At 44.9% G+C, this 25,067-nt stretch overlaps 1 protein-coding gene across 1 annotated transcript; it reads right to left on the reverse strand.

Annotated features, from left to right (window-relative positions):
- Positions 1–3,085: 3,085 nt before the first annotated feature.
- Positions 3,086–18,425, reverse strand: PPP1CC (protein phosphatase 1 catalytic subunit gamma). The gene is made up of 7 exons (XM_051634039.1): positions 18,133–18,425; positions 9,807–9,938; positions 8,392–8,622; positions 6,579–6,683; positions 5,372–5,595; positions 4,772–4,906; positions 3,086–4,338 (listed from the first exon to the last, which is right to left on the reverse strand). Exons 1-7 carry the CDS (start codon positions 18,185–18,187, stop codon positions 4,249–4,251), a joined length of 972 nt encoding a protein of 323 aa, XP_051489999.1. The 5' UTR covers positions 18,188–18,425; the 3' UTR covers positions 3,086–4,248.
- Positions 18,426–25,067: the final 6,642 nt, after the last annotated feature.

A 25,067-nucleotide genomic window follows, 5' to 3' on the forward strand; every position in this document is an offset into this window, starting at 1 on the left:
TCGTCCCTGAGCAGGAGCTGCCGGAACAGGACACGGCGGGTGGAGTTTCAACTTTCTTGTTTTTTTACCTTGGTTGTTTTTAAACTTATTTTAAGCGGCCCTGCAGGAGAGCCGTGGAATCAAATCCTGAGCCCCTGCTGAGCTCAGAGCTTGGCTGCTGAGTGGGGACACAGATTAGTCCTAACAAGTAGGTGGAGGTCCAGGGATCAGGAGGTTTACAGAAGTATAGGAGCTAGAAACCAGGCCTGAATTCAGCTGCCTCCATTTACAGGCTGGTGTTTCATCTAAAAGCCTCCTCTGATCTGGGGTTCCCTTCTGTTTTTCACACATGCACAAGCTGGTTTTGGAAGTGCCCTGAGCAAAGTCAGCTGCAAAAAGGATCAGGGTCCCACCTCTGCTGGGACAAACCTGAAATGTTTCTACTTCTCCCTCAATGAAGAAATATCCCTCCATTTTTGCACTTTTAAAACCCCAAATAATTTGTTTCTTGGAAAAGGTTGCCTCCTGGAGAGTGCCTAGAACTCCTCCCAGAACAGGAAAATTTTCTAGTGCCTCATCCCAGAGCAGGGAACCAGCAACACCCTCCTAGAGCACCAATACCCTTGACCACCACCCCAAAGCACCTACCTGCAGAGATGGGCACCCAGGGGTGGGACAGCAAAGGCATGACCCTGGAACAGCACCAGGGAGAGGTTTCACTGTGGGAGGTTCCAGCTAATGTAGGGATTTTGGTCTCAGCTGACACCACTAAACACCATCAGCTGGTGGCTGAAGGCACCTGCTCAGATCTGAGATGGCACATCTGAGTGCTCTGCAGACCTGGGCCCCTTTTTGTGAGGAGTGCAGGTTTTAAGGACAAAGCAGGCAGGTTCTGCTCCTCCATGAGATGAGACCTCTTGGTGAGGCCCAGGTTGCAATTTAATTGTGAAACCAGAGTTGCAGGACTGGAGCAGGGGAAGCTCAGCTGTCTTGCCCCAGGGTCTCACCTTAGTCCTGCTCCCAACCTGCTGGCAGGTCAAACTCCCAGTTTTACACTTATTTTTACAGCAAGCAGCATCACAAGCCTCAGCTATTAATTGCAGTCTGAGCTCTCTGCCCTGCAATGACAGGGGTCAGGACCATGTTCCTGAGCTGTGAAGGTTGAAGCCCACAGATTCCCCAAAGCAGGTCTGACCCTGCCACCAACATTCATGTCTTACTGGTTTCAAGCATTGCAGCTTCACCCAGGGCTGAAAGCCGCAACAGTGCTGACACATCCTAAGGCAACCCAGGACCAATCGAAGCTGACTTGTGCCGGCAGAGCCCTTAGACAGCTAGATGGCAAAGAGGACTCCTTCTTTGTCAGATAAACTGAGGAGAAACACACCACTACCTGGAGTAACTCCACATTGATAGATGGTGCCTCAGATGTTGCCACCAAGTAAAGCATTTACAGTAGATTGTGGGGAACCAGAGTCTTAAGACTGATGAGAACTCAGGTTTATGATAACTTTCCTGCTACCTCTTGTGGAGGCGTTCAACAAGGCCTGGCAGCCCCCACAGCTCCAATCTGCCCAACTTCTACAGAGCTTCAGGAAGGGTGGTGGGGAGGCAGGAAGGGCCTCAGGAGGTTTACAGGCTGTTCTGCCCATTGTGTGCATGAACTAGATGCTCACACAAGTATCATTATGGAAAAGCAACAGATAATTGGCAGCTGCTGCTCCTTTTCTCCCTCTGCTGATCAAAAAACCCACCAGCAAATGGGCATGAAATGTGCCCCTGAACTTATGACCACAACCCCTGGCAAGATCAGCAGCTCTTCTTTCCTTCCTGCCTGTGGTGGAGGAGGAACCCTTCCACCTCCACCACAGCAGGACTTCCTCCACCTGAGCAGCCTGAGGTAGATGAAGCACCCCAGGGGAATGCAGCCAGGCAGAACACAGCCCAGAATAGGAGTCATGTGTCACTAAAAGTGCACTTGAGGAAAAAAAACAAGTCACAGAGGAAAAAGTTGAGACAGTGATACACAGAGCGGTTGGGGAGCTCAGGGCTGCAGAGGGGGGTTAATGCATTCCTGCAGCTACAAGTCAAATAAAAACTGGTTCCGTGTGTGCTCTAGTATTGATGAGATCAGTAAAACATGTAGGTGACTGTTTTACAAGGAGGTAGAAAAATTATAGTGCTATTAAGAAAACCACAACTGTGATTTAAAGGGTGAAAGGAAGTTTGTGAGAAAGCCTTTAACTGGCAACCTCTGACACCTAATCTAATGAGCTCAAGAGGTGGTTTGATTAATTAGCTTTAGAGGGAGGGGGAAAAAAAAGCCTTCAGAGTAGAAAAAAGGCTCTTTGATTTGGCAGAGCAATACACAATAAACCAAAATCAATTGCTGGGGACTGCCCAGAAGACACGTTCTTGTCAAAAACTCAGCTCACTCCATCTGTGAAGGGAAGCTCATCTGCTAAGCAGGTCCCAGAGCAGAGCTGGTGGTTTGTCTGTACTGGGCATTTCAGAGACAAACTTCTTCTTCATAACCAGACTTCTCCAAGCAGAGGAAGTCCATCACTGGAGCAGTTTTAGACTAGACTGAACATGCCACCTCATCTGATGGGACAGAGAGCAGTGTGAAGTTTGCTGACTCTTCCCTCTTCAACAATTTACAGCTCTAAGAACTAGAGGAAATGTGTCTTGTCCTCAGCAATGATCCTAAACCTACAGTCCCAACAAAGCAACATATGTTCAAGACAAACCCCACTCAGAACAGAACAGTAAGCAGGTGAGACAAGCAAGTCCTCTCACATGTGTAGCCCTGGACCTGCTGCTGCTGAGGAGCCTGGGAGGCCTCAGGCCACAGCAAACCTGGCCATGGGGATGTGAAAAAAACAGGTGAGACACCTGTGTCTTCAGTTCCCAACCCGAGGTGATGTGCCCAGCCTGCAGCAGCTCTGCTGAGCCACAGCCACTCACCAGGCACCCCAGGAGCTCTAGGCCTGAGCCCACCCCTCTGGAAGCAGGGGACTGGTACTTAAGGGGAGTTTGTGCATTCAAGTTCCAGAGCCAGATCTGAATCCAACTACCTTGTGCCTTAGACAAATCCAAACCAAGATTCTGTGGGTTGCCAGAACAATTTATTTATCTAAGTCAGGTCCTCTGACAGCAGGAATGTGTATAGGCTGTGACAAACTGACACTGAGAAAATTTAACAATTTCTTCATTTAATAAGTGATTTTCACTACATGGTATTGTACACTGGTATCTGTTCAAAAAAGATCAAGTTTTTAAAAAACAAAGTTCTGTGAGATTTATATAAACCGGTGATCAAGATCAGTGCCTCTGGTTGGCTTATGGAGCTATTTCTAGGCCTCTTTGTAGAACAAATTCTTTAGGCTAAAATGCACAAAACCATTCAGGCAGATCTAGATCCACTTCCGGAACTTCCAGCTTTCTGACACTGGCTGCCACAGGAAATCAGTCCACTTGGTGGAACTTACTGAAACTGTACAAAAAAAGTGTTTACTTTTACCAGGAACAGAATAAACAGCACAGCATTTCTACCTGCTATTTCATGTCAGGACTTCCTTTATCTCTGGGAGGAAGGCGAGAACAGAGAGCCCTGCCAGCTCAGGGTGGTGGGTCATGTACAAACAGTTTTCTAAGCAAACTTTGGCTTCAGGAAAGAGACACAAACACTTAAAATAATGGCTTTAATTGTCATTTGAAATATACGGAGAGGGGATGTGTGTCTGAATTAAATATACATCATACCAGTGACACTGGCAAGGTTGAAGGTTACTTCTAATGTTGACAGCAATAAAACTAATGTGTACATGACAAGACATTAAAAGCAATCCCTTTAAAACAAATTTTAACATAAAAAAGTTCACAGTGGTTTGTATAAACAGCATGTAATTTCTGACAGTAACAAATCTCTACTCTCACAGCACACTAGTGCCCTCTTTAGATCCTAAAGGAAAAAAACAAGCATTTACAGGTTCAGGAAGTCAGTTGTAGAACTACCCATGATGATAGGAGAAGATGCTGTGGAGTGTACAGCGTAACACCAATGGAAGGGAAGTTTAAAACTCTTTTCCTGGGAGGGAGAAAAGTCTTTAATTTGCTGTTACAACCAGCAAATGCCATTCATCAAATTAAAAAGGAAAACCACAAACACATTACCTATTTTGAGCAAGCTGAACAGTACACATGACAGTTTTAAAAATGGAGGTTATATACTATGATACAAGTCCCAACAAGGCAGTGCCAAAGTGACTATTTCTTTGCTTGTTTTGTGATCATACCCCTGGGAGGCGTTACGGGTCTGCTGGAATTTGGCTTCTTTTTCTCTGCAGGTTTCAAAATCTGAAACGATAGTTCAGTTATTTAGCAAAACGTTTTAGCTTCCTTACAACTAACAATTCATTCACTAGTAAGGGCGTTACAGAGACCATCTGGTCCAGTCAAATCTGCCACAAATTGTGTTTCCCACTCAGGTATGAGAGGGCTCAGAGCAGCTGATCCCAGAGCCCAGGGCAATGGAAGCAGGTTCAGAGATGATAGTTTTGCTTGGATCATTTAATTCCAGGGTAAAACAGTTCATCCACTCATACTGGCAAGCACTTAGCACATTTTTGAAGACATGAGGGCAAGCACATCCTTGTCTACACGTGGTATCTCTTAAAAGATCTATCTGAAACAAGCGTTATGGCTTGCAACTGCAAAGCAGCAATTCAAAACAGAACAAATGTAAAGTGTGACTGCAGTAACCAGGAGGTGAATTATTCTGGTACCATACCTGAAAAGAGCACATTAGAGTTTCATCCACACTCATCATGGCACCTGCATTATCAAATTCTCCACAGTAATTTGGGGCAGAAAAGAGAGTCACCAATTGCCTTTTTGCAAAAAACTCATATCCATCTTCAACAACCTTCAGAAAGAAAAGCAGAAATATTAGACTGGACAACTTCTTCCTGCCAAGGTGCAAAGCAGCTTGAACAGAGCCAGGAGCTGAAAAACTGGCTACATCTAAGGAGCACAAGTTCCAAACTTTGACGCTCAAACAGGAAGAACACTGCAGGATACAGTTCAGTAACAGACACATTAGCAGTGAGAAAACCAGGACTGTGTAGGTTCAAGACAAACCTGCTCAGAAATCAGAGTCACAGTTTATATGTATTAAGAAAAAAATGTTCATGTTAATAAATGTTAAACATTGGGACAAATTGTTCACAGATAGTGGAACCTTGATCCTTGCAGGTATTTATAACTCAGCTGGACAAGGTCCTCAGCAACTCCTGTGTCAACTTTGTGTGTGTAGGGTGGGTCTAGATGACCATTTCAGGTCCCTTTGAACTTCAATTATTCCATCATTTAATGAACAAAATTACAATACCTGATGAGCTCTACATATGAGATCCAAATCATGCTTATGGAGAAACTTAGCAACCACTTCAGCACCAAATGTGAAGGACACTCCTCTGTCGTTTTCACCCCACCCTAGGACGTCCTTGTCAGGGTCAGACCAGAGGAGATCACAGAGCAAACCTTGATCTGGTACATCAGTGGGGCGCATAATTCGTCTGATCTGTTCCATGGACTGAAGGTCTGGTGACAAACCTGTTCAAAGTTAAGACACAGGCAGTTCCCACTTTAGTCCAACTTGGCAAGACTGAGGTATTAATTAAAGACAAAAGTAACTTGTATTCATACTGATTCACCACTGCAATTGTATGTAGTTCAATGACAATATTAACTGACCTTATTTAAAATTGAGCGCTTGTTTTAAAGCTTTTGTAACAGAGGACAAGTCACCTTCTCAAAGATTTACTGGAGGCAAGATAAGCAAAACCATTTGCACATTTTACAGGATTATAGTGATCTCACTGTAATATTTGCAAGTGTCTGTTAGAAGAGCTGTTAAGTAAGAGAGACATTAATGCTACAAATCACAAGCTATGTTTATTTTAACAATGAGTCCCACTAAATAAAATTGAATACAGCATCAAACAGACCTGATACCATTTTCCACTGATATGTCTCCCTGGGGACTGTAATTACTTGCAAGTGCTAAAATATTTAAGGTGCAATATGTAATTACTTTGAGAAGCTGCATGAAGAAGGTAACACACATAATAACAGAACCCACTTCTAGAAAACTCTAAACCTGTCACACTGGTCGGGGCTGTGACCAGCCTGATCTAGGGAAAGATGTCCCTGTCCCTGACAGGGGGGATTCCACCAAACCATCTCTAAAGGAACCTTCCAACCCAAACCATTCTGATTCCATGAAACATGTATATTGTCAGAATGTACATACAACTCCTAGTCATGCAAGTCTAAAAAAAACCTCCAAGGATTCTTTACTCAAAAGGAGAGGCTATTAAATGTGCCTTCTGGTATAAAAGGAAAAGCTTTCAAAACTACCAGCTCAATTATTCACAAAAATTACACTATTCAAGCTCAAATCTACCTCACACAGGAACCAAGGCAGGGAAAAGTCTCTACCGTTTTGAAGCTTCAGCAACATAAACATGGAATTGCCATGTCTGATCCTAGAGGATTCCAGTTTCCCAAATATCAGCTAAGGAAATATTACTTACCACCATGACAGCAGAATATTTTCTCATCCACAATAGCTGCAATTGGTAAACAGTTAAAACAGTCTGTGAAGGTTTTCCACAGCTTAATATTGTATCTTCTCTTACCTAGAAGACATTTTGGAGAAAAAGAACAAAACAGTCAATATGCTTTTCTAACACATCTACAACCAACCTAACATGGCTGCCTTAAGCTTACTAAGGCTTTGTTGCTTTAGAGAAAGCACAAGGGTCTCTCTCACCCTGGCAGAGTGCTCTGAGGACAGCACAAGTCTGTTCAACAGAACAACATCCCACTGTTGGCAGTCAGACTCACCAGCCCAAACTTTGCTCTGGAAAATCATCCCTTGAAGCATTTGATCCATTTCAGAAAATCTTGCCATTTGCTGCTTTCTTCAGAGGAAGACAGCAATTCTTGGAGAGCAGATTTTCTTTAAACCTCTTTACACCTCTGCTTTACCACATAAAGTCTCTCTGGTAAAGAAACTAGACTGAAAAATGAAACTGCTGCAGTTTTACTTTCAAAGGGACTCTCCCAGCAGATATGAATCACAGAATGGTTTGGGTTGGAAGGGATCTTAAAGAGCATCTAGTTCCAACCCCCTTACACAGGAAGGAACACCTCTCACTAGAACAGGTTGCTAAGGGCCCCATCCAACCTGCTCTTGAACACTTCCAAGGATGGGGCTTTCACAACTGCCCTGGGCAACCTGGGCCAGTGTCTCACCACCCTCATGGTGTAGAATTTCCTCCAAAGGTGAAAGGGCCACAGTGAACCCTGAACATTTGATATATGACTAAGCCTGTGAACAATCTTTGAAGAATCAGCTCTGGAATACCACACATCTTTGCTTCCTCACTGAAGGAGGACAAAATGTGGAGAGTACATCTTGTGAGTTACAAGCCAAACATGTCCCACAACAGAAATCGTGAGGATGCTTCAGTGCACAGTTTAATTCCCAGTTTTACCTCTTCTCCATTATCTGGATTTATTGTTGCATCCTTTGAAACATGAACATACCCCTCTATCTCACAGCCAAATGACTTGTTATGTCAGGGTAAGGTCTAAGTGTACCTCTGTCAAAACAGCCCTTAGGGCACTCAGCAGTGACAGAGCTGGTCACTCACTGCACAGCAACACTGTTTGGTAAGAAGGAGCACTTATGATGCCCAGTAAACACCAGCACACTTCTTCATTGAAAGGCTGATGCACTGGTTCAAAGTAACAGCTTCTGCAGCTAACGCCACCTACTAAAGAGCTACTATCTGGTGCTCAATCCAAGCACACGTCACACTGAAAGCTTCACACAAGCTTTAAACACTGGGTTTGGCCCAAGCAACAGCAGGACTGCATGCAGAGGAGGGCAAAGTCTGTCTTGTTTTTAATCATTCCAAAGTTCTAAGTCTTAATATGAAGTAGATTGTAAGCACTGTAACATAGCCACAGTGAAAAGCAGCCCATTTTTCAACTGAAGTTATAACACAAGTATACATCATCATGATCCTCCCTCAGATGAAAGAAACTGACATGAACTTTGGGAAAGCACATCAAGCAAAATACTCTCATCTCTCATCAGATGATCTGAAGAACTTCAGCAACATGCAGCAGTGAGAGCTGTTAGTTAACACAGCAGCCAATAAATAAAATTACCCCCTTGCATCCTGCTTTTGTACTGTGAGCACCAGGACACATTTCCCTTCCTAAAATAAGCCAAGCCCCCCCTCCCTGAAGTGTGCAAAAAATCCTCTAACACTGCAGCACCAGCTGCCCTGCTCTGCCAAGCCAAGCCAAGCCACACACATCTGCATTACTTACATTCATCATAAAAGCCATAAATTCTGTTGATGCTGGCACATTCATGGTTCCCTCTGAGGAGGAAAAAATTCTCTGGGTATTTAATTTTGTAGGCCAACAGAAGACAAATTGTTTCTAAAGATTGTTTTCCTCTGTCAACATAATCACCAAGGAACAGGTAGTTGCTTTCTGGGGGAAAACCTCCATATTCAAAGAGTCGAAGCAAGTCATAGTACTGTCCATGGATGTCACCTGTAAGGAGGATTCAGAAATTACACACAAGTGGGAAAGATCAAATGAATGATGCTTCGTACAAGAAAAAAGCTTGCAGTTGCATACTGCCTCCAACATACTTTAAAAAATACAGTTTGTCTTGAGATACTGAATTACCACATTCTGCAGTTAGACATGTATGTCATGCAATGTGTAACTGCACCATTTAAAATGTTCATACACATACAAAACAAAATCAAGATTTCCAGACACCAAGCATATGTCCAGATGAAAACATGACCTCCAGCTAATTCCTCTACTTGACTAGTGGCTGTGACATCAGGAACCTTTACCTCATTCTTGGTACTTCCACAGAGCAATAGCAACATTGATGGAAAACTGACCAGTTGGGGAATTTGTTTTCCTCTGTACCATCTCTGGTATTCTCTTGAAATGCTAATTTGAATTCTAGCAGTGAAGTTGTATTGAAAATGAAATTGGTATTTCTGCCTTTGGTTTTAAACCATGGCTTTGCTTCTGACAAGCAGAACACTAAATGATGGTTTTAGACTATCAACGTTATAAATATTGAACAAGCTACTTCAAGTAAATCCTCTGTGTTAGAGTAGGATAAAATTCTGTTTGCTGGAAGCTTTTTAAAGTGCATTTCTTGAGGCCTTTATTTGGACATTCTTCATTCTTTCAGCATAAATAGACATGTACACGTGTGCAAGATGAACACAGCTGTGTGCAAGAATAGTGAAACCAAACTAGGAAGTAATTCCAAGAATCAATACAGAAATTTAGTAAGTTTCCAGCAGGACTTTGAAACCTTGCAGAGCCACTGTTCAACTCTGAACAGCAGCTACAATAAACTACTGTAATTCTCCTTTTTTTCCCCTTGTTAAGGCATGACTGGGCCAAACGCTGTTTCACCAATACAAAAACTCCTTTCCAAAACTTAGTGAATTCCTTCCGGTGTAACTGGACCAGTTACTTCTTGGGTTTGGATTGTTTGGGTCCCCACTCCAATTCCCATGCTTGTTACCTCCTCCCCACTCCTCTGCCCTAAGCACTCAGCAAGGCTTTATTTTTCCTTTTGCTACCATCAGTGACCAGCTCCACTGCTAACAAGTGAAAGCAGCATCTGGCATCTGTTCTCTGCTTAAGGTCTGCATTTACCTGACACTCCACTCTCCAAGCATTAAAATCAAAGCACTCACCACAGATTTTCAGTGGAGCTTCAAGTTCTAGTAGAATAGGCTGACTCAGAAAGATTTCTCTGGATTTCAAGCACAGTCCTCTAATTTCATTCTCTTGAAGTTGGACATTTTTGCCTGGTTTTGATCCTCGCACTGTAGGAAGGAGTCAGAAGTCAGTTATCAAATCAATAATATCCCTAGTGGTATTTTAAGAGCCTGACTAAATGTCACTGTAATACAGAATGAGAAGGTAACAGGGTAATCTCAGTCTGCTGAGGCGAAAGTGCACTGTGTGCTACCAGAAGAAGGATAGTGTGTTCTGTTTCAGCTGTACCTTGCCTTCATTTAACAGAACTCATGGCTCAACACTTCCCCCGTTAAATGTCACATTTTAAATAGCATCAGTTCAGTTCTATTTAGTTACAAAACCCATCTTAGACAATGTGACTATATATACAATTTTTTTTTTTTTTTTTTTTTTTTTTTTTTAAGTGAAGCAGTTCTACACTTTTCTCTGGAAAGCTCTCTGAACTGCAGAAAAGGAAGTCTTCATTTAATCACCAACACTGTAGGCTTGTCAGGTGACTTTCTGCCTACAGCTCCTAAGGCACTGACACTGAAGGATCTGTGTTCTCATCCAAAAAGGCTTGGTCTTTAATTGCAACAAAAGCAAGCAACAAGCCCCAAATACTTCCAAATACAAGAACCTGTGCAATATTATCTTCCTGAATTCCTATATAACCTTTTAGATACGATTTCAGCCTAACTCCCTTGACACTGCTTAACCTCAGCGTGAGAAATCTGGAAGCCACAGTTGACCCAAATCTCTGTACTGTTACTGTGGGCCTTGCACTACATGAAATCAAGTAAGAACTGCAGCAGGAAAGGTGGGGGGCAGGGGACATGTTTTAGGAAAGACTCAGAACAAAACAAGTTGTATTCTAAAGGGACTGCAATTCCTGATTAGCACAGAAGCTTCCTACTTTTGTGTGAGCCACTAATCAAGAATAGAAAACATTGTTCAGTCAGTGTGCATCTTATCTACACCACATATAAAACAATGTTTGTATAATATCCATCCATAAAATTGAGTGTCACGGGACACAATCTCTACCAGCACTTACAGTGTTACTGCCAAACTAATTCTAACCTCCACACTGACTCCCACAGACCTTGGTCATGGTGGCACAGGCTGCCCGACAGAATCACTGACAATACCCTGAAACACAGAACATTTCCTCAAGCTTCAAAAGGAAACTTTAGTTCAAATTACAGCATATACGGGCAGTGACATTAAGTTAATTGTGGGTTAAAAGTCATGGCTTTGATAATGTTCTCTTTCAAGCAATACATGCTCCTGCATTATTCACTGCCTGTGTATTATCACTCAACACTGACATTACATGGCAACACTAGAATTACCACTACACTTCTTGTCTGCCATTAACATATCTGAAGTAATGAAGCATATAAATTAAAGTTAAATCTTTGTCACAGCAGTTTATCACACGAGGTTTTCCATCCACATTAATTTTTTCGTCCGTGCAGTAATTTTTCAAACCCTCCTGATCCATGAACAAATTATTCAAAATGCCAAATATCCAGGAGCAATAACAAACAGAAACTTGCAGAATAATCAGCTGGCTGAACTATTTATGTTCCAATTTTTCCTACTCTTAAATTTTACATTTACTCTTAAATTTACTTTACTTGTATTTAGTTTTCAGAGAAGCCAAAAAAATCTAACTTTCCATGATTTGGTCTTGTTATAAATTGCTAAAACCAAACCCTGTACCCCACATCCATAAATTAAAAACTATAAAATATTATACAGTGTGCAATCCATTGAGTCACTACAGCTCATGAATAAAGCATATGCATTTGTTTTTGCTGAAGGTTAAAAGAAAATCTGAAAACTGTTTCAGAGACAAGCTTTCTACATTTCTCCAAGACATTTTCATTGAACCAGCACAATCTTAATGAAGTTTTAGACATCTGCTTGTAGAAAACCTTGACAAAACGATGCTTTGTTGCAGTTCACAAACTCACTTGCACAGACCCCAGAAGGACAAAAGAACAGGGCAGTTTGCTTCAGTTCCTATGCACGCTGCCTGATGGTGACATTTTGACCACTTTCATCCAACATGGAATCAGCATAGGAAAAACAAGTGTGTTCAATTTCTTCTGTCATTGACCTATGCATCCTGAAAAGCTGGGAAAAGTATTTTTTTGCTTTAAAAGAATCAAATATGCAGAAGGGCATGTTGGTTTGAGAAACCCGTATTTTTAGTGCAAGGATTTTCTCATCCACAATGAAAGAGCCGGCAAGGGAACAAAGGATGTTCAGTCTGAATGACTTCTTAAAAGGTTTCTAATTGAGTCTTCAAGCTTCTTAGTCCCAGTAAGAAATGCAAAAAATAATATACTATGAAAAGCGTGCTGTGTTTACAGCTTCTTTTCTCTGCTGTGGACCAAAATGAAGCAGCTTGTGGAGATAAAACAGTATGATGCTAATTGGCAGCTTGGTCATAAGTCAAAAGAGCAGCTCGATAGTACAGTGCATGCACGTTTGTTCTTTGGATGCATGAGACAACCTCTCAGGAATGACAGCCTGAAACTGACAGCAGAACAAGCCAAAGATTAATTGGTTAAGGAAAAAGTAAGTGCATTTAAAATAATATTTTATTTACATCTTGTCTCAACATAGTGCTGCACCACTGTCAGAATCATGTATTCCCACCCATTTTTTTTGGCTGAGATGCTCCTGTTCTTAAGAATAATTTTTCATTATCTTGAATGTCAATGTTCATTCTTCTAATAAGTACAATTTTCTCCACTGTACAAGTATGAGAAGTTCTGGAAAAAAAAGCTCCCCACCAGATGCAAAAGACGATGGAAAAGATGCCTCCCTGGAGCCTGGATGATGTCTGCAGAGATACAGACAGAGGGTCCAACTATTATAATTAACGTTGCTTTCCAGACAAGAAGGCAAACTGCTGGGAAGCACCAGCAGACACCAACTCTAAAATGAAGGCGCACGGTAAGCAGGGGTGCGTGCAGTGCGACAGCCACCCAGCAGAGGGGGAAAGGCGGCAAAAGGGAGCAAGAACTTAACGGCACCCCTGTCATTTCGATGCAAGCAGAACGAGACAGTACTAAGCACAGCTGCAGCTGGCAAGAGTGAAAACACCCCTTGGCTTCCAGGGTCACTTCCACACCTTTCTTGGTGAAGGACAAACGGCTCCGGAACTGCGGGATCTCATACAACAGTCAGACGACCAGAAGCAGGTCGAGTGCAGCAGCCTGCTACACAACATCCCTTCACTATCTTTTCCCAACCAGTTTGGTGCCACACAATCCTTTAGCAAAGGCAAATGCTGTTATACAACTGAGCGATATTACCTTATTCTAGGTCAATATGAAATGGATGGATACTTGGGAAAGTATTAAAAAATAGGAGAATATTAAAAACCTCAGAAATTTCAGTGATCCAAACATCTCCTTTTCCTTCGGTATTACATTAAGCAAAGCAGTTGAATCACTGTCAACTGAACTGCTAGAGATTCAAGTGCTTATGCATAAGATGTTTCCAAGAAAACAGTCTATCAGCAGGTCAGCTCACTTTTTGGCTTTTTAAGTAAGTCTCTCAGTTTTACCACATTTTACATTAAGATCTCTGCAATCTTAGAGACACTTCCAAAAATACTGCAGGTTGTTTTTAATCTCGATTTAGCAGTTCCTGATGACAGGTTCACATCCAGTTTTGCACCACAGACATAAAGAGAATAAATAACCTGAAAGTGGCTGATGTAAAAAAAAATTCTACTTCACTGCAGGCACTTACCAACTCTTGATCACATCACTTTCAAACTCAGAATTGAAAAGAAACTACTAAGTGCCCATGCTAGGCTACTTTTTATTTTTTAACACACTTCCACACTGGAGAGAGCTTCCAAGCAACAGGTACTAACACTGATCACAAATACTCAGGTAAGAAATTCCTCCACTTCACTGACTGGGCAACACACAGAGAATTTAACTGACTTGAGTCCACAGCAGGGACAGGAATCTAACCCTCCTCTTCCAAATGCAGAGCTTCTATTGCCCAGTATTTGAAACTGCTGCAACACAGCAGGAAACAACCAGCATTAAGCTAATGCTACACAAACTATGGGAAATTATATGGTTTGAGGTTAACAAGTGTTCTTGTCTATCAGAAACCTTATCACAGAATCCCAACTCAACCAGAAGTGAAATCTGACCACACTTCAGATTAACATCTGTGAGAATCAGACACTCTGCTCACTGTATGAGGCCAAAAGCAAGCTACCCTCAGACCCCATCAAAGTTGTATTTAGAAGAAAAAAGGAAAAATCAGAGAACTGCATTTGTCAGGCACAGTCCTCTCTGTTGTCAGCGCAAGTTTATCCATACTCTTTGGCTCAACTGTTTTTAATAGCTGGATGATCCTCTTTCTCCATTTAAAGCAAATGAGAGAGAATATCTATTTGACAGCTATACAACAGGCTTTACTGGGAATAGAAATCTGTGGGTGCCTAAATAGGAAAGTTTGAGGATTTAGTCTTTTTGCTGCTTTCAGTGTGCCAACCAGGATTTCAGCTTTCAGAACAGCTACCTCCATCCTAGCCTCACATGGTGCTGTCCAGAGTAGCCTTCACTCACTACTTACTTGTGCCTTAAGAACCTTTGCGGAGGCTGCAACGTAGGAAAGATTTTCAGTAACATATTTCAGCTTGGGCTGTTGTCCACTTATGTAGGCTGAAGCTGTGTTATTTACCCTGTGAATTTTTGGTTGCCAAGACCAGTACATTTTCAGTCTTGTTTCCTAGGTATGTTATGATAAGCTCCATTTTCAAACCTGACCCTGCTTATCTGTGAAGAGCTGCCAACACACTAGATGAAGGCAACTGATAAGGGCCTCAAGGCGAAATACCATCTGACATGACAGGGAAAGGAAACCATGCTCATGCTCAGGGAAATATTGGGATTTGTCACTCATTCTTTGCTTGGAGCTCAGCAGGAATTCTCTCATTTCCTGCAACCCCTTCCAGATGCCACTCATTTTTCAGCTTCCTGGGAGCTTCCTACACCTCATGGAAAGAGAATAATTTCCTCTCCTGTTTGTCCCTATTTATTCCTCAGTAAAGTGAGTTAGCTTTGTAAGTATTTGCACCTTTATCCACTATTAAGGACACTTAGGAAACATTTCAATATTCAGTGATGGATTCTGTAATTTACCACACTTCAGAAGCCTTATTCTTACGAAAATTTGTGTTAGCATAGTGACAAAAATGAGACAACCTGTACTCCTGAAATTGTTCCTAGCACAACACAGCCCTCACTAGTAAAGAAGATAATGGCTCTACCGTAAGTATCTGGAGCAAGAAAGACACTTCAAATATTTACCTCAGAATGAGAAAGCTAAATATATACTTCCAGGCCTTTTAAGGAACAAATAGTAATTTCAGCTTAGCCTGTGGGAAGGAGAATATCAACTATTTGGGGAGAAAGGAAGAATCATGTCATTTAATCAGAGCAAGTAAACCCCCCTCACCAACACATTATCAATACCTTGTATTAAGAACAAAAGCAAAAATTATTTATTTTTCCACCCTTTAACCACTTTATCTCAAGCATCAGCCTAGATTCACTACTGGCATAGCTCTCTGTGTCTTTTCCAAAAGTGAATTGCTAAGGCATTTTATAAAACAGAAATACGTCTTTAACTGTATTTTTCTCCCTGCTTTGAAAGATTTTGTCGAGTATCTCCTTAATCCTTGGGTTTGTTGCCTTTAAAAAGGGAGGGATAATGCCCTGTGATCACAGCCTGTGTGTTTCACCAGCAAAATCACCTGAACTTAACTGCTATAAAAACATGTCAGTGAACAGCTTAAAGACAACTGCAATGAAACGCCAAACTTCTCTAAAAAACTTGCAAAAAGATTTAGGCAACTCAGCTTGTGAGTAAGCTGATTATTCAAACAGATTTTGCAGTGTTTTCATCCTAGAGCATGATTTTAATCTCTGCACAACCTCTGCTGAAAAGGTTATCACCTGGGAATGGACTCCTGGTCAAGGCACCCCAGACGAGGTAGAACCAACATCAGGCAGTTGTTCTACCAGCATCGCACTGGACAAGAATTTGTTCTTTGCTCCAAATCTAAATAGAAGTAGAATCCTCACACACACCTGAGATATTTTTTCCCCCTCCAATTTAATGCCATGTAGATCTCCACTTTACAAGTTCAGCCCTGTCACCTACCTAGCTGGACTTTAACAATTTCAGGGAAAGGATGAGTCAAGAACATTTTAAACAACCAAAGACAACAGTGTTTGCCCAGTGATTCACACCATTTAGCATTCCCAAAAATGCAGCGTTTGCTAAAATGCAGTATAATTTTGCCCTTTCAGGAAACAAAGTATAAAAGTGACAGGCAGCCACAAGGGTCAAGCACTGCTCTGTCTGGAAAAGATCTTTCTAATAGGCATTTAATAAGCAACAAAAAGAAGCACGAGCACAGGCTACTAAGGCTGGTAATTGTTTTAAATATTGAAAGACAATCATTGCCTCAGGGAATCCAAAATTCCAGATTAAGTGTCAGTAAGGGAAAAAAAAATCATTTCACTTCTGACAGCTGACGCAACCTCAGGTAACATCTTTAGCTGCATGAACCATCTCTTAAAAAAATCTTGTCAGCAATCCTTCCGAAGCCTGCTTTACAATCTCTCACCTCCAAACGTCTAAGACTGGTACAGTCTAGGTAGGAATGTCACATTCATGTAGGATTTACTACTTTTTGAAACATCAAACAAGGCAAGTAACTCCAAACCATTATGATGTCTTTCTAGGATTATCTTATTCCACCTTTTCAATATTAAGAACACACACTTTGAGAAAATTACACTAGTCACATTACGGGAAATGAAGTCAGAATTGTAACTAATACCTGCAGTGAAACTGGGCATGTTTTAATATGTCACCGAACACACAACGTACAGGACCTGACATCTACAAATCCTACTACTGAAGTTAGAGGAAAATCCTGGTCTAAATTTACCAAGGGAAGCCTTTAATTTCAACCAGGGCAGTTTAAACTGGTAACAGGCAAAACTCAAACCACATCACATGAGAAGCCCTATTTACTTTTACTTATTCCAGTTTAGTCATCCCATAACACACAGCATTTTTAACTCCAGATAATGTCTAGAGTAGCACTATTGTTCCTCTGCCTGACCTTTTGCTATCCAACCCCTACACAAGAAAAATCTTCTAAGGGGTAAAGAGCGTAATAAAGCTGAAACATTTCTTCACCATTTGTCTCGGCAACACCTCAGATGACTTTGTGCCAAATGGAAAAAAGTTAAATGCCTGACCAAGCTCTTCAAGCTTAAGTCCAGACGAGATGTTTGCCCTGAAAATGAGACTGATCAGGCCAGCTTCTTTCTCTGAATAATTATGAACTTCCTTGACGACTGGAAGAAAATTTGCGACTGGCTGCTTCTCAGCCTATTGCCCCAGGGAAGATCAGTCGACAATTCTAGCCTGGTGCTGACCCCTGCAACCGATGATGCTGAAGATACCCCCTGCAACTTCTAGGTTTTCCTTTGATTTAGAAACTCCCATGAAACTCTTTTCAACCCAAAGCACTAACATGGCAAGACAATAAGGCCCTCCACAGACTGCCTGAAACACCGAAAACCAACCCTCTATTCACACCTAAAAAAGCCACCATATGTTACGAATTAAGAGTCAAAGTCCAGTGGGAACATTAATGCAAGCAGTTCATCAAAGCTAAAACCACCATAACCTGAAACCCAAGCTGGTCTCTTGCTGGTTTTCTGAAAAGCTGCCTCAACGGACTCTTTAAATGCACCAAGTCTTATTTCTAGAGCCCCCCGACTATACAGCCAAGAACAGACCTCGCGTGCGTGTGTGAAAGGCGAGAGAAAAAACCCCAGGTTTTTAAAAAACACTTTCATACGAAAATAAGGCTAAATGAAGCATCTCCTCAGAGCTGCCAGGGAGGAGAAAGGGGGCGGCCGGCCGGTCCCAACACCGCAGCGGGAGCGCGGAGGGGACGAGAGGGCAGGAGCAGCTCAGAAACACAAGGGCTGGGGGCACAGCTGGGGCTGCAGAGCAGAGGCGCCCGGGGCGGCGGGGGCGAGCGAGCCCCGGGATGACAAAGCGCCCCAGCGCCCCTCCGTTTCGGTCCCCCCGACCCACCGCGCAGAGCCCGCGGCGGCGCCGCACGGGCGCGGTGCCGGGCACCCCCCAGGCCGCCACCCAGCCCGCGGCCGCCCGCCCCGCGCCGTCCCCGACCCTCACCCTCCAGCAGCCGTTGGATGATGCTGTCGATGTTGAGCTTGTCTATATCCGCCATCGCCTCTCAGCGGCCGGGCGGACCGCTCCCCGCGGCTCCCCTCCCTCCGCTCGCTACTTGCCCGGCCCGACTGCTCTCCACGTCCGCTCTCGCTCCCCTTCCTCCTCTCCTCCTTCCCGCTCTCTCTCTCCCTCTTCCCCCCCCACCCCCCCTCGGCCGCCGGTCTCAGCAGAGACCCAGCACTAAACAAAATGGCCGCCGTCCCCTCAGCGCGCTCGGGCAGGCGCAGTGATACTACGAGCCTGAGGCGCCTCACCGGGAACTTTTTATAGGCCAGGCGGGAAGCGCGGGGCGGGCGCCGCCGCCGTGTCCCGTTCGCCGAATCCATCCGCTCACGGGAGGGGAAATAGTGCGGCGTGTCGGGGCTGGCAGGGCGCCCGACCCGGGTCCGTGGAAGCCCGGCCGTGGTCTGGGCCAGCCGGGCGTTTGGCGCCTGCTGATGGCGGGAGGCAGCGGCGGGGGTGGGTGGGAGGTGACAGGCATGAGGGTGCACTGCCCCCTCAGCGTAATGGCCGCCTCCCCGTCTCCCGGCCGGAGCCAGCGCGAACAGCCCTGAAATGGCGCCTGCGGCTGCCTTCTCCCTCTCGGGCCGCTGCGGCCTGCGGGGGAAGGCCGGTGGGGCGCGCGGGGCCGTGCGGCGGGCACAGGGAGGCGGGGAAGGCGGCGGGGGCCCGTCCCGGAGCCCCGGGTGCCCCGCTCGGTGCCCAGCGCCGGCTGCAGCTGGGCCTGCTGGGCCCTGAGCTCCCGTCTCCGCTCCCTCACGGGACTGCCCGTGGCCTGAGCAAGCCCTGCAGCTCTCCAGGAACTTCAGATACCTTTCTGTCCCCCTGCAAGTACTGTCAGTAACAAACGTACAGCGCTTTGAAATCCTTATGGACGGAGAAACCCGCCGACTCGTTCAAGGGCATCTCACTATTTTGTTTCACGCTTCTGCTCTTACTTTACTCTTGATGCAGCTGCAGCTTGGCTGCAAGCATTGAATGAGGATCTCCATTGCCTTTTCAAGGGAGATGGGCTGTGCGGGCCTTTCCCCCTGCTCAGTTTGCACTTCTGATTGAATTTTGTTTAATTGCTTTATTTAGTTCTACTCTAGCTGGCAGGGATGGCTGCTCAACCTCGTTCCCCCACCCCTCTCTTCTTCGTCTGAACTGCTCCCGCCAGGCGTGCCGGATTCCTCCTGCCACAGGAGCACGATGTTCACGACAGCTTCTTGCTGTGGTGGGGCCAGAGCAGAGCTGGGGAGGACAGCAAAGAAAAGGACTTGGGGTCTCAGCACACCTGAGATCTGGCAGGAGGAAGGAGATAAGAGGACGCAGACAGACTCTTCCCCAAAGGCAGGTCCTTGCTCATTGTAAAACCCAGCTCCAACAGTCCACTTCCCTCAGCCAGTGCTTATCGTGCTGAGCACGCCCAAGCTGATACGCTAATCTTAGTCACGCTGGTGTAAGCCCAAAGTAACCCTGTTGAAGACAATAGAGTTACTTCAGATTTACTTCAACGTGACAGCTTTTACAGTATTACATCTCTTTTTGAGCACCACCTTCCCAGGGAACGACCCCCAGGTCTTTGGCACCAAATGCTTGCTTTCTCTTTCAAATCCTTTCTAAAACTGTGGGGCAAGTTCTCTTGGATTTAGCTAAATTAGTTAAAAAGGGAAATGGGTCCTGTGTTTCCAGAGGAGCCTTCATGGCCTTGTGTTCCTTGCTGGAAATCTCTTTATCTTATCTCAGCTGTTACCCCCTCTCCAGGGATGAGTCCTGCAAGGATCTGAGCACCTTGGGTGTGGGTGCTGAGTCCCTTTCACTCCTATTAATGCTCTGGGAAATGGGGTGAAGGGTGAAGAGCTCAGCACCTTCCAGGATGTAACCCAGGAGATGTACTTGGGAATTCACTGGGAACACCGCACTCCTGGAAGGAGGGATCTGGTCAGGGCAAAGAATGTCTCTCACTTGAACCCCGTCAGGCAAGCTCCAAAGCACCATCAGTTCTCCTTAAAAGAGGCGTAGCCAGAGGGAAGGGAAAGAAGTGGCAGATGAAGAGGAGTCTGTTGAGGCCCCATCATCGCCTTGATACCCAACAGCTCCGCTCTCCACAGCAGCCACCGGTGCCTGGAGTCCTGTTTGGAGGGGGCTGCATTTCTTGCACTGGGTCTTTCGCATTTAGAGAGAAAATAAGGACCCTCACTTGGCAGCAGTAAACTGTGATGAGCCAGAGAGATTAAAATGCCACTGCAGAATTCTCCTTTTAACAAGCTAACCTTTCTCTCCTGGAAATCACGAGCCTTGCCCCACACAAGCTTCTCTGATTAGAAAAGGGACCCAGTAAAGGGGTTATAAATGCACTGAAACTATTTTTGGTCTCCGGTGTTGCTCACAACAATGATTTATATTCAGAGGGAACAATCAGGGGGATCCCTTTGTCCTTAAAATCTGCACACAGACTTGAAGCATTCCCTAATTTTGAAGCTCATGATTCACATATCCCTCCTTCTGTTTGTCTACAGTTTGTATTCTGGTTTGCCAAATACATCCTGATGTACCTTTTACCTCATGTGCAGCTCTGAGACCATCGTGGCTTTTCCTCCTACCCCCCTGAAATTCAGCAAATAAATCACTGTCAGTAACATTCAGCAGCCTCTGTGTATAATATCTTTCCCTACTGATTTCTCCTTGCTCTCTCCTGCACTTGTCAGTTCTGTTTCTCGTATGGTTGCTCATAATCTTACTATTTAAAAGAGAATCAATATATATTATATATAGTATATATATTATATATATATATATTATATATAGTATATATATATTTTATATATATATGTGAATACAGGAGCAAAACAAGGAGTGTTTCATTATTGTTCTGTACATATCTATACATAATTTAGGCAGGCACATACAGATACTGAGTGTATAATCTGTATATACCCTGTATACACACACATGTATGTGAATAAATGCAGATAATAATGAAACCCTCCCTAATTTATCCCTGGATCCAGGTGGATCCTAAGAAACCTGAGGCACCCACACATCCCGTTGCCTTGGATTACATATTTGCTAAGTCCATGAAACTCACTGTGTTTGTGTACACTTCAAACAAAGACCTACAGGGACTGTTCAAACACTGCACAAACAAGAGGGGGTGACTTGTGGGTCAAACGTTCCCTTTCCTATCACGGAAGGCAGCCAGGATTGAAATGTTTTCACAGCTCCTACTGTTTGCATCCAGGTTTCCTTGTGTTACAATCAAGATAAAGCTTTTACGCCTGCTTCTTGCTGCTGGTGTCTAGAATATTTTGCTGACCCTCAGATTTCTTCTGCTGTAGGGGTGTTTTTTTGGGGGGGCAGACGGTGCCAGTTTGTCAGATGGAAGAGGAGCAGCTGGAACGCGCCACGAGGCTGATCTGGAGATGTCAGGATCTGTGTCCTGTTCAGGAGGGAGTTGGTGACGCACAGGCAGGTGTTTTCTTAGTGTCATCTTTTATTTACAAAACATCCCGTGCTGTGATCTCCCTCCAGCAAAAAAAACCTTGCAGACTGCAGGGCTGCACCACGCGGGCCCTGGCGAGGAGCTCGGGGCTGGCTGCTGCTCCAGAGCCTCTGGCTTTGCCGTGGGGCTCCCCAAGGACTCCAACCATGTGCAGAAGCCTCTGGAAGCCCCATTCCCAGACACCCAGCAGCAGGATGATGGCTGGAGACCTCTCTCTCCTCGCTGAAGTACCCTGCACACCAGAGCCAGGCCTTGATTCCCACTGAGCCCAGTGTTTCTCAGCCTCAGCAGCTGGTTTCCCTCGGAAATCTCCCACCAACGGAAGCTGTCAACAGTGGTGACAAGTCCAGCTCAAGTTTGTTACAATCACATTTTGATTCTGCTTGAAAAATCTTGAGACAAGCTATTTTGACACGGGAGAAATGTGATTTGCCATTCCTCCCCCTCCTACTTATTTTCTTTTTTTTTTTCTTGTAAAAGCTGATGTACTTCATAGGTCTCTGATGAAAGGTATTTTCGATGGAAAAATGTTCTGTCAGTGAGTTTTGGAAGATTCAAACTGGCAAAAATGCTACCAATAAAATTCCTCTCCTATTAAAATGTCCTAAGTCACTTTTTTTTCCCCCAACAGAGTAGTGACCACAATAGGATTTTTCCTGCTGTATCTCTTTGGGTTAAGAACACACAGCACATTCCAGCTTCTCAGTGAGTTTCTTACAGGAATCTGAGTTTTAAGGCTCGACCAGGCACAAGAGAACAAGTTGATTGATGTGTCCTGTCCCCACTGAGCATCCCTGGGCAAGCATGGTGGGGATCTGCTCCACTGCTTAGAGAAAGAGGAGGAACGGGGCTGAAGGAGGCTTTGTCCTACTCTGAGTGGAGAGCAGCCCCAGCAGGTCACTTGACACCGCTTTGGCAAGGAGTGGAGCCCTTGTCTTCCCCTCTTGGTTCAGGAATCTCTATGCTTTGCCAAAGCCTTAGTTTCATAACCTGCCTGAAGGCTCTTGTGGGTCTTCATGGGGCTCAGCTGAACTGTTCACCAAAAAACCTCTGGGGCAGCCAGTGCTGTGCATCCAGCAAAGGCCTTTTCAGCCCTTTTTCAGTGGATTTGTGGTGGGACAAAGCACTATCTGCCTTTTCTCTTTGCTGTGCTCACCTCAGCCTGCCTGGATGTGGTTGCAGAGGGATGTATATTGTCACAGGGCGTGGTGAAGGCCTTGCAAGATGGGGAGAGGCAATTGCTTCTCAGAAAGGTTAAGCAGGACATTTTGTGTAGCTTCAGCTTCGCAAGGCTTGAAGGAAGCACTTTGTTGATGCTCCTCATGCATGAATAGCATCCTGGGACCTGCAAGTAGCTGGGCTGGGACGTGGCTGGTTTCTTAGCTCTCTCTGACTTTACTCCAGCATAGCTCTGCTTCATGGCTGAGCTGCTTCTCTAATGGAAACCAAAGAAAAAGGAGGCCCAGGAGGGCTGCCGGGAGGGTGGGAAACTGGAAATGATAAGATGAAGGTCTGTTGATTTGCAGTTGGTCAAATGGCTGCTGTGCTTCTGGGGATTCTGGTGGGAGAACACCAAGAGAACTTCCAGGCACTCTGGGGATCCCTGATTCCACTTGGGATTTTGAAATGCAGATGAAATATGGGGGAAATCCCACCTGTAGGTGCCTGCAGGCTTCCTGAAGGCTGGTCTTCCAAAGCCTTCCCAGTCTGGGACAGGCTACAGGTGTTCAGAGGGCAGTGGCTTTGCTGGTCCAGGTTTTATTTTCCCTTGCACTCCTGAAAATCCAGCCCAATCCCACTGATGCCTCCCAGACACCTGGAGCTTCTGCTTCTGTGCAGTGTTTGAGAACGTGGGCACTGTGGAGGGAGCTGCCACGTGTGCTTATTTATTTGTTTTTCTTCCCACCTCCTCCTTGCTGCTCGTGAGCCTGGCAGGTTTTCAGGAGCTGGGCTGCTCTTACATAATGTTGCACCAAAATTTGGAGGAATCCCTGGCTGGAGTCACCTTTGATCCCTGGATTACTTTCTGGTTTGTCTGCACAGCTCGGGCAGGCTGTTGTGAGCTGCTGCTCTGCCCTGGGGCATCCTCTGCTGTTGAAACCCCCAAAGAACAAGTGTGAAGTGGAGGACAAGGTGTCCATCCATGCCACATCCCTCAGGACCAGGTGTAACATGGAGGACAAAGTCTCCAGCCCTGCTGCGCTCTCATTGATTCAGCTCATGCAACTTGCCCAAACCTGCGGTGGGGACACGTCTCCTCCTGTTGTGCATGAGGGGGAAAATCTGATTTTGAGGCCAAGAGGCAGTACTTTTGAAGGAGAACAGTTGGTGAAAGTTTGTGCACACCCAAAGGTTTATGTGATGATAACTTGAACCATCACAGCTTCCCCTTTCCACCCTCTCATGGGACACTCTTCCCAACACAACCAGCTCTTCCCAGGTAGTTCTGCCTAAAACACAAGCATCCGGAGTCAAAGCAGGCCAGGAACATCTCCAGAGATGGAGAAATCCTGCCAGGGGTCAGAGAAACTCCATGCACCTACACAGCCTGCTTCCCTGCAGCCTCCATTGAAGGCAAAAGCCTCAATGACCTACTTGAGCTGAACCTTCTCTCCTTTTCCAGCACCACTTCACTTCTGTGCAGAGTTCCCTCCGTGTTAAGCTTGCTGTGAACTTAACTTTTCTAACACAGGCTGAGGAAGGGACCAGCCAAGAGCTGCTCCTGGGTAACTCCGACACCACAAGCTCCAGGAGAAAGGGTTTGCTCCAGGCAGTGTCTGCATGGGGGTGCTTTTCGCAGCTCCTGGCTCAGTGACCTCCCCTCTGCTGAGCCATCCCACCCTTCCCGCTTCTCCCAGTGCAACCTCCAACAAGTGTTGGGTATTCTTTTTTCTCAGTAGCATGTAGGTCACTGGAGAGCCTTAGGGACCTGGCAGCTGACATTCATCCTGGATTTTGCATCTGTTTGTCAAGCTTTCTGGAAGCAGTAGAAGTGCAGGTGCTGGTGTGACCAGCTGCCTTTTGTGGGGCTTCAATTAAATGTCTTTCTCAGCATGGGATAGTTGCCAGAACCCTTTATATATATATATATAATAAATGATTTTATTTAGATATAAATAGAAAATGTCCCACCTGGCTTTTTGGAAGGGTTTCAGCTGGAATGTAACAGATCCCATATTCTCCTATAAAAAGGTGAGCTGTAGTTTTCAGCTGAACTTTTCTCCCTCTCACAGCTGTGAGACCTGTGAGCTGTGCACATGTCCCAGCTGAGGCCTCCGGAGGGGACCCATGGGGATGGTCACACTGGAGGACATGCTTCTTCTCCCAGCTTTTGCTTTGTCTTCCCTGCTCTTCCTACTCCAGCTGACACCAGTTCTCTCTCTATTTTAACAAC

This window comes from Apus apus, chromosome 16 (genome assembly GCF_020740795.1).
Source record: "Apus apus isolate bApuApu2 chromosome 16, bApuApu2.pri.cur, whole genome shotgun sequence".
In the NCBI taxonomy this organism is placed as follows: Eukaryota; Metazoa; Chordata; class Aves; order Apodiformes; family Apodidae; genus Apus; species Apus apus.

Bases quoted from the DNA above. Each gene is read 5' to 3' on its own strand.
- PPP1CC (XM_051634039.1), bottom strand. From the start codon at position 18,187: ATGGCGGATATAGACAAGCTCAACATCGACAGCATCATCCAACGGCTG. The intron at 9,939-18,132 runs GTGAGGGTCGGG...TCCTTCCTACAG, and splicing joins CATCCAACGGCTGCTGGAGG to TGCGAGGATCAAAACCAGGC. The intron at 4,907-5,371 runs GTATTGTAATTT...TTCTTTCTGAAG, and splicing joins TCATATGTAGAGCTCATCAG to GTTGTTGAAGATGGATATGA.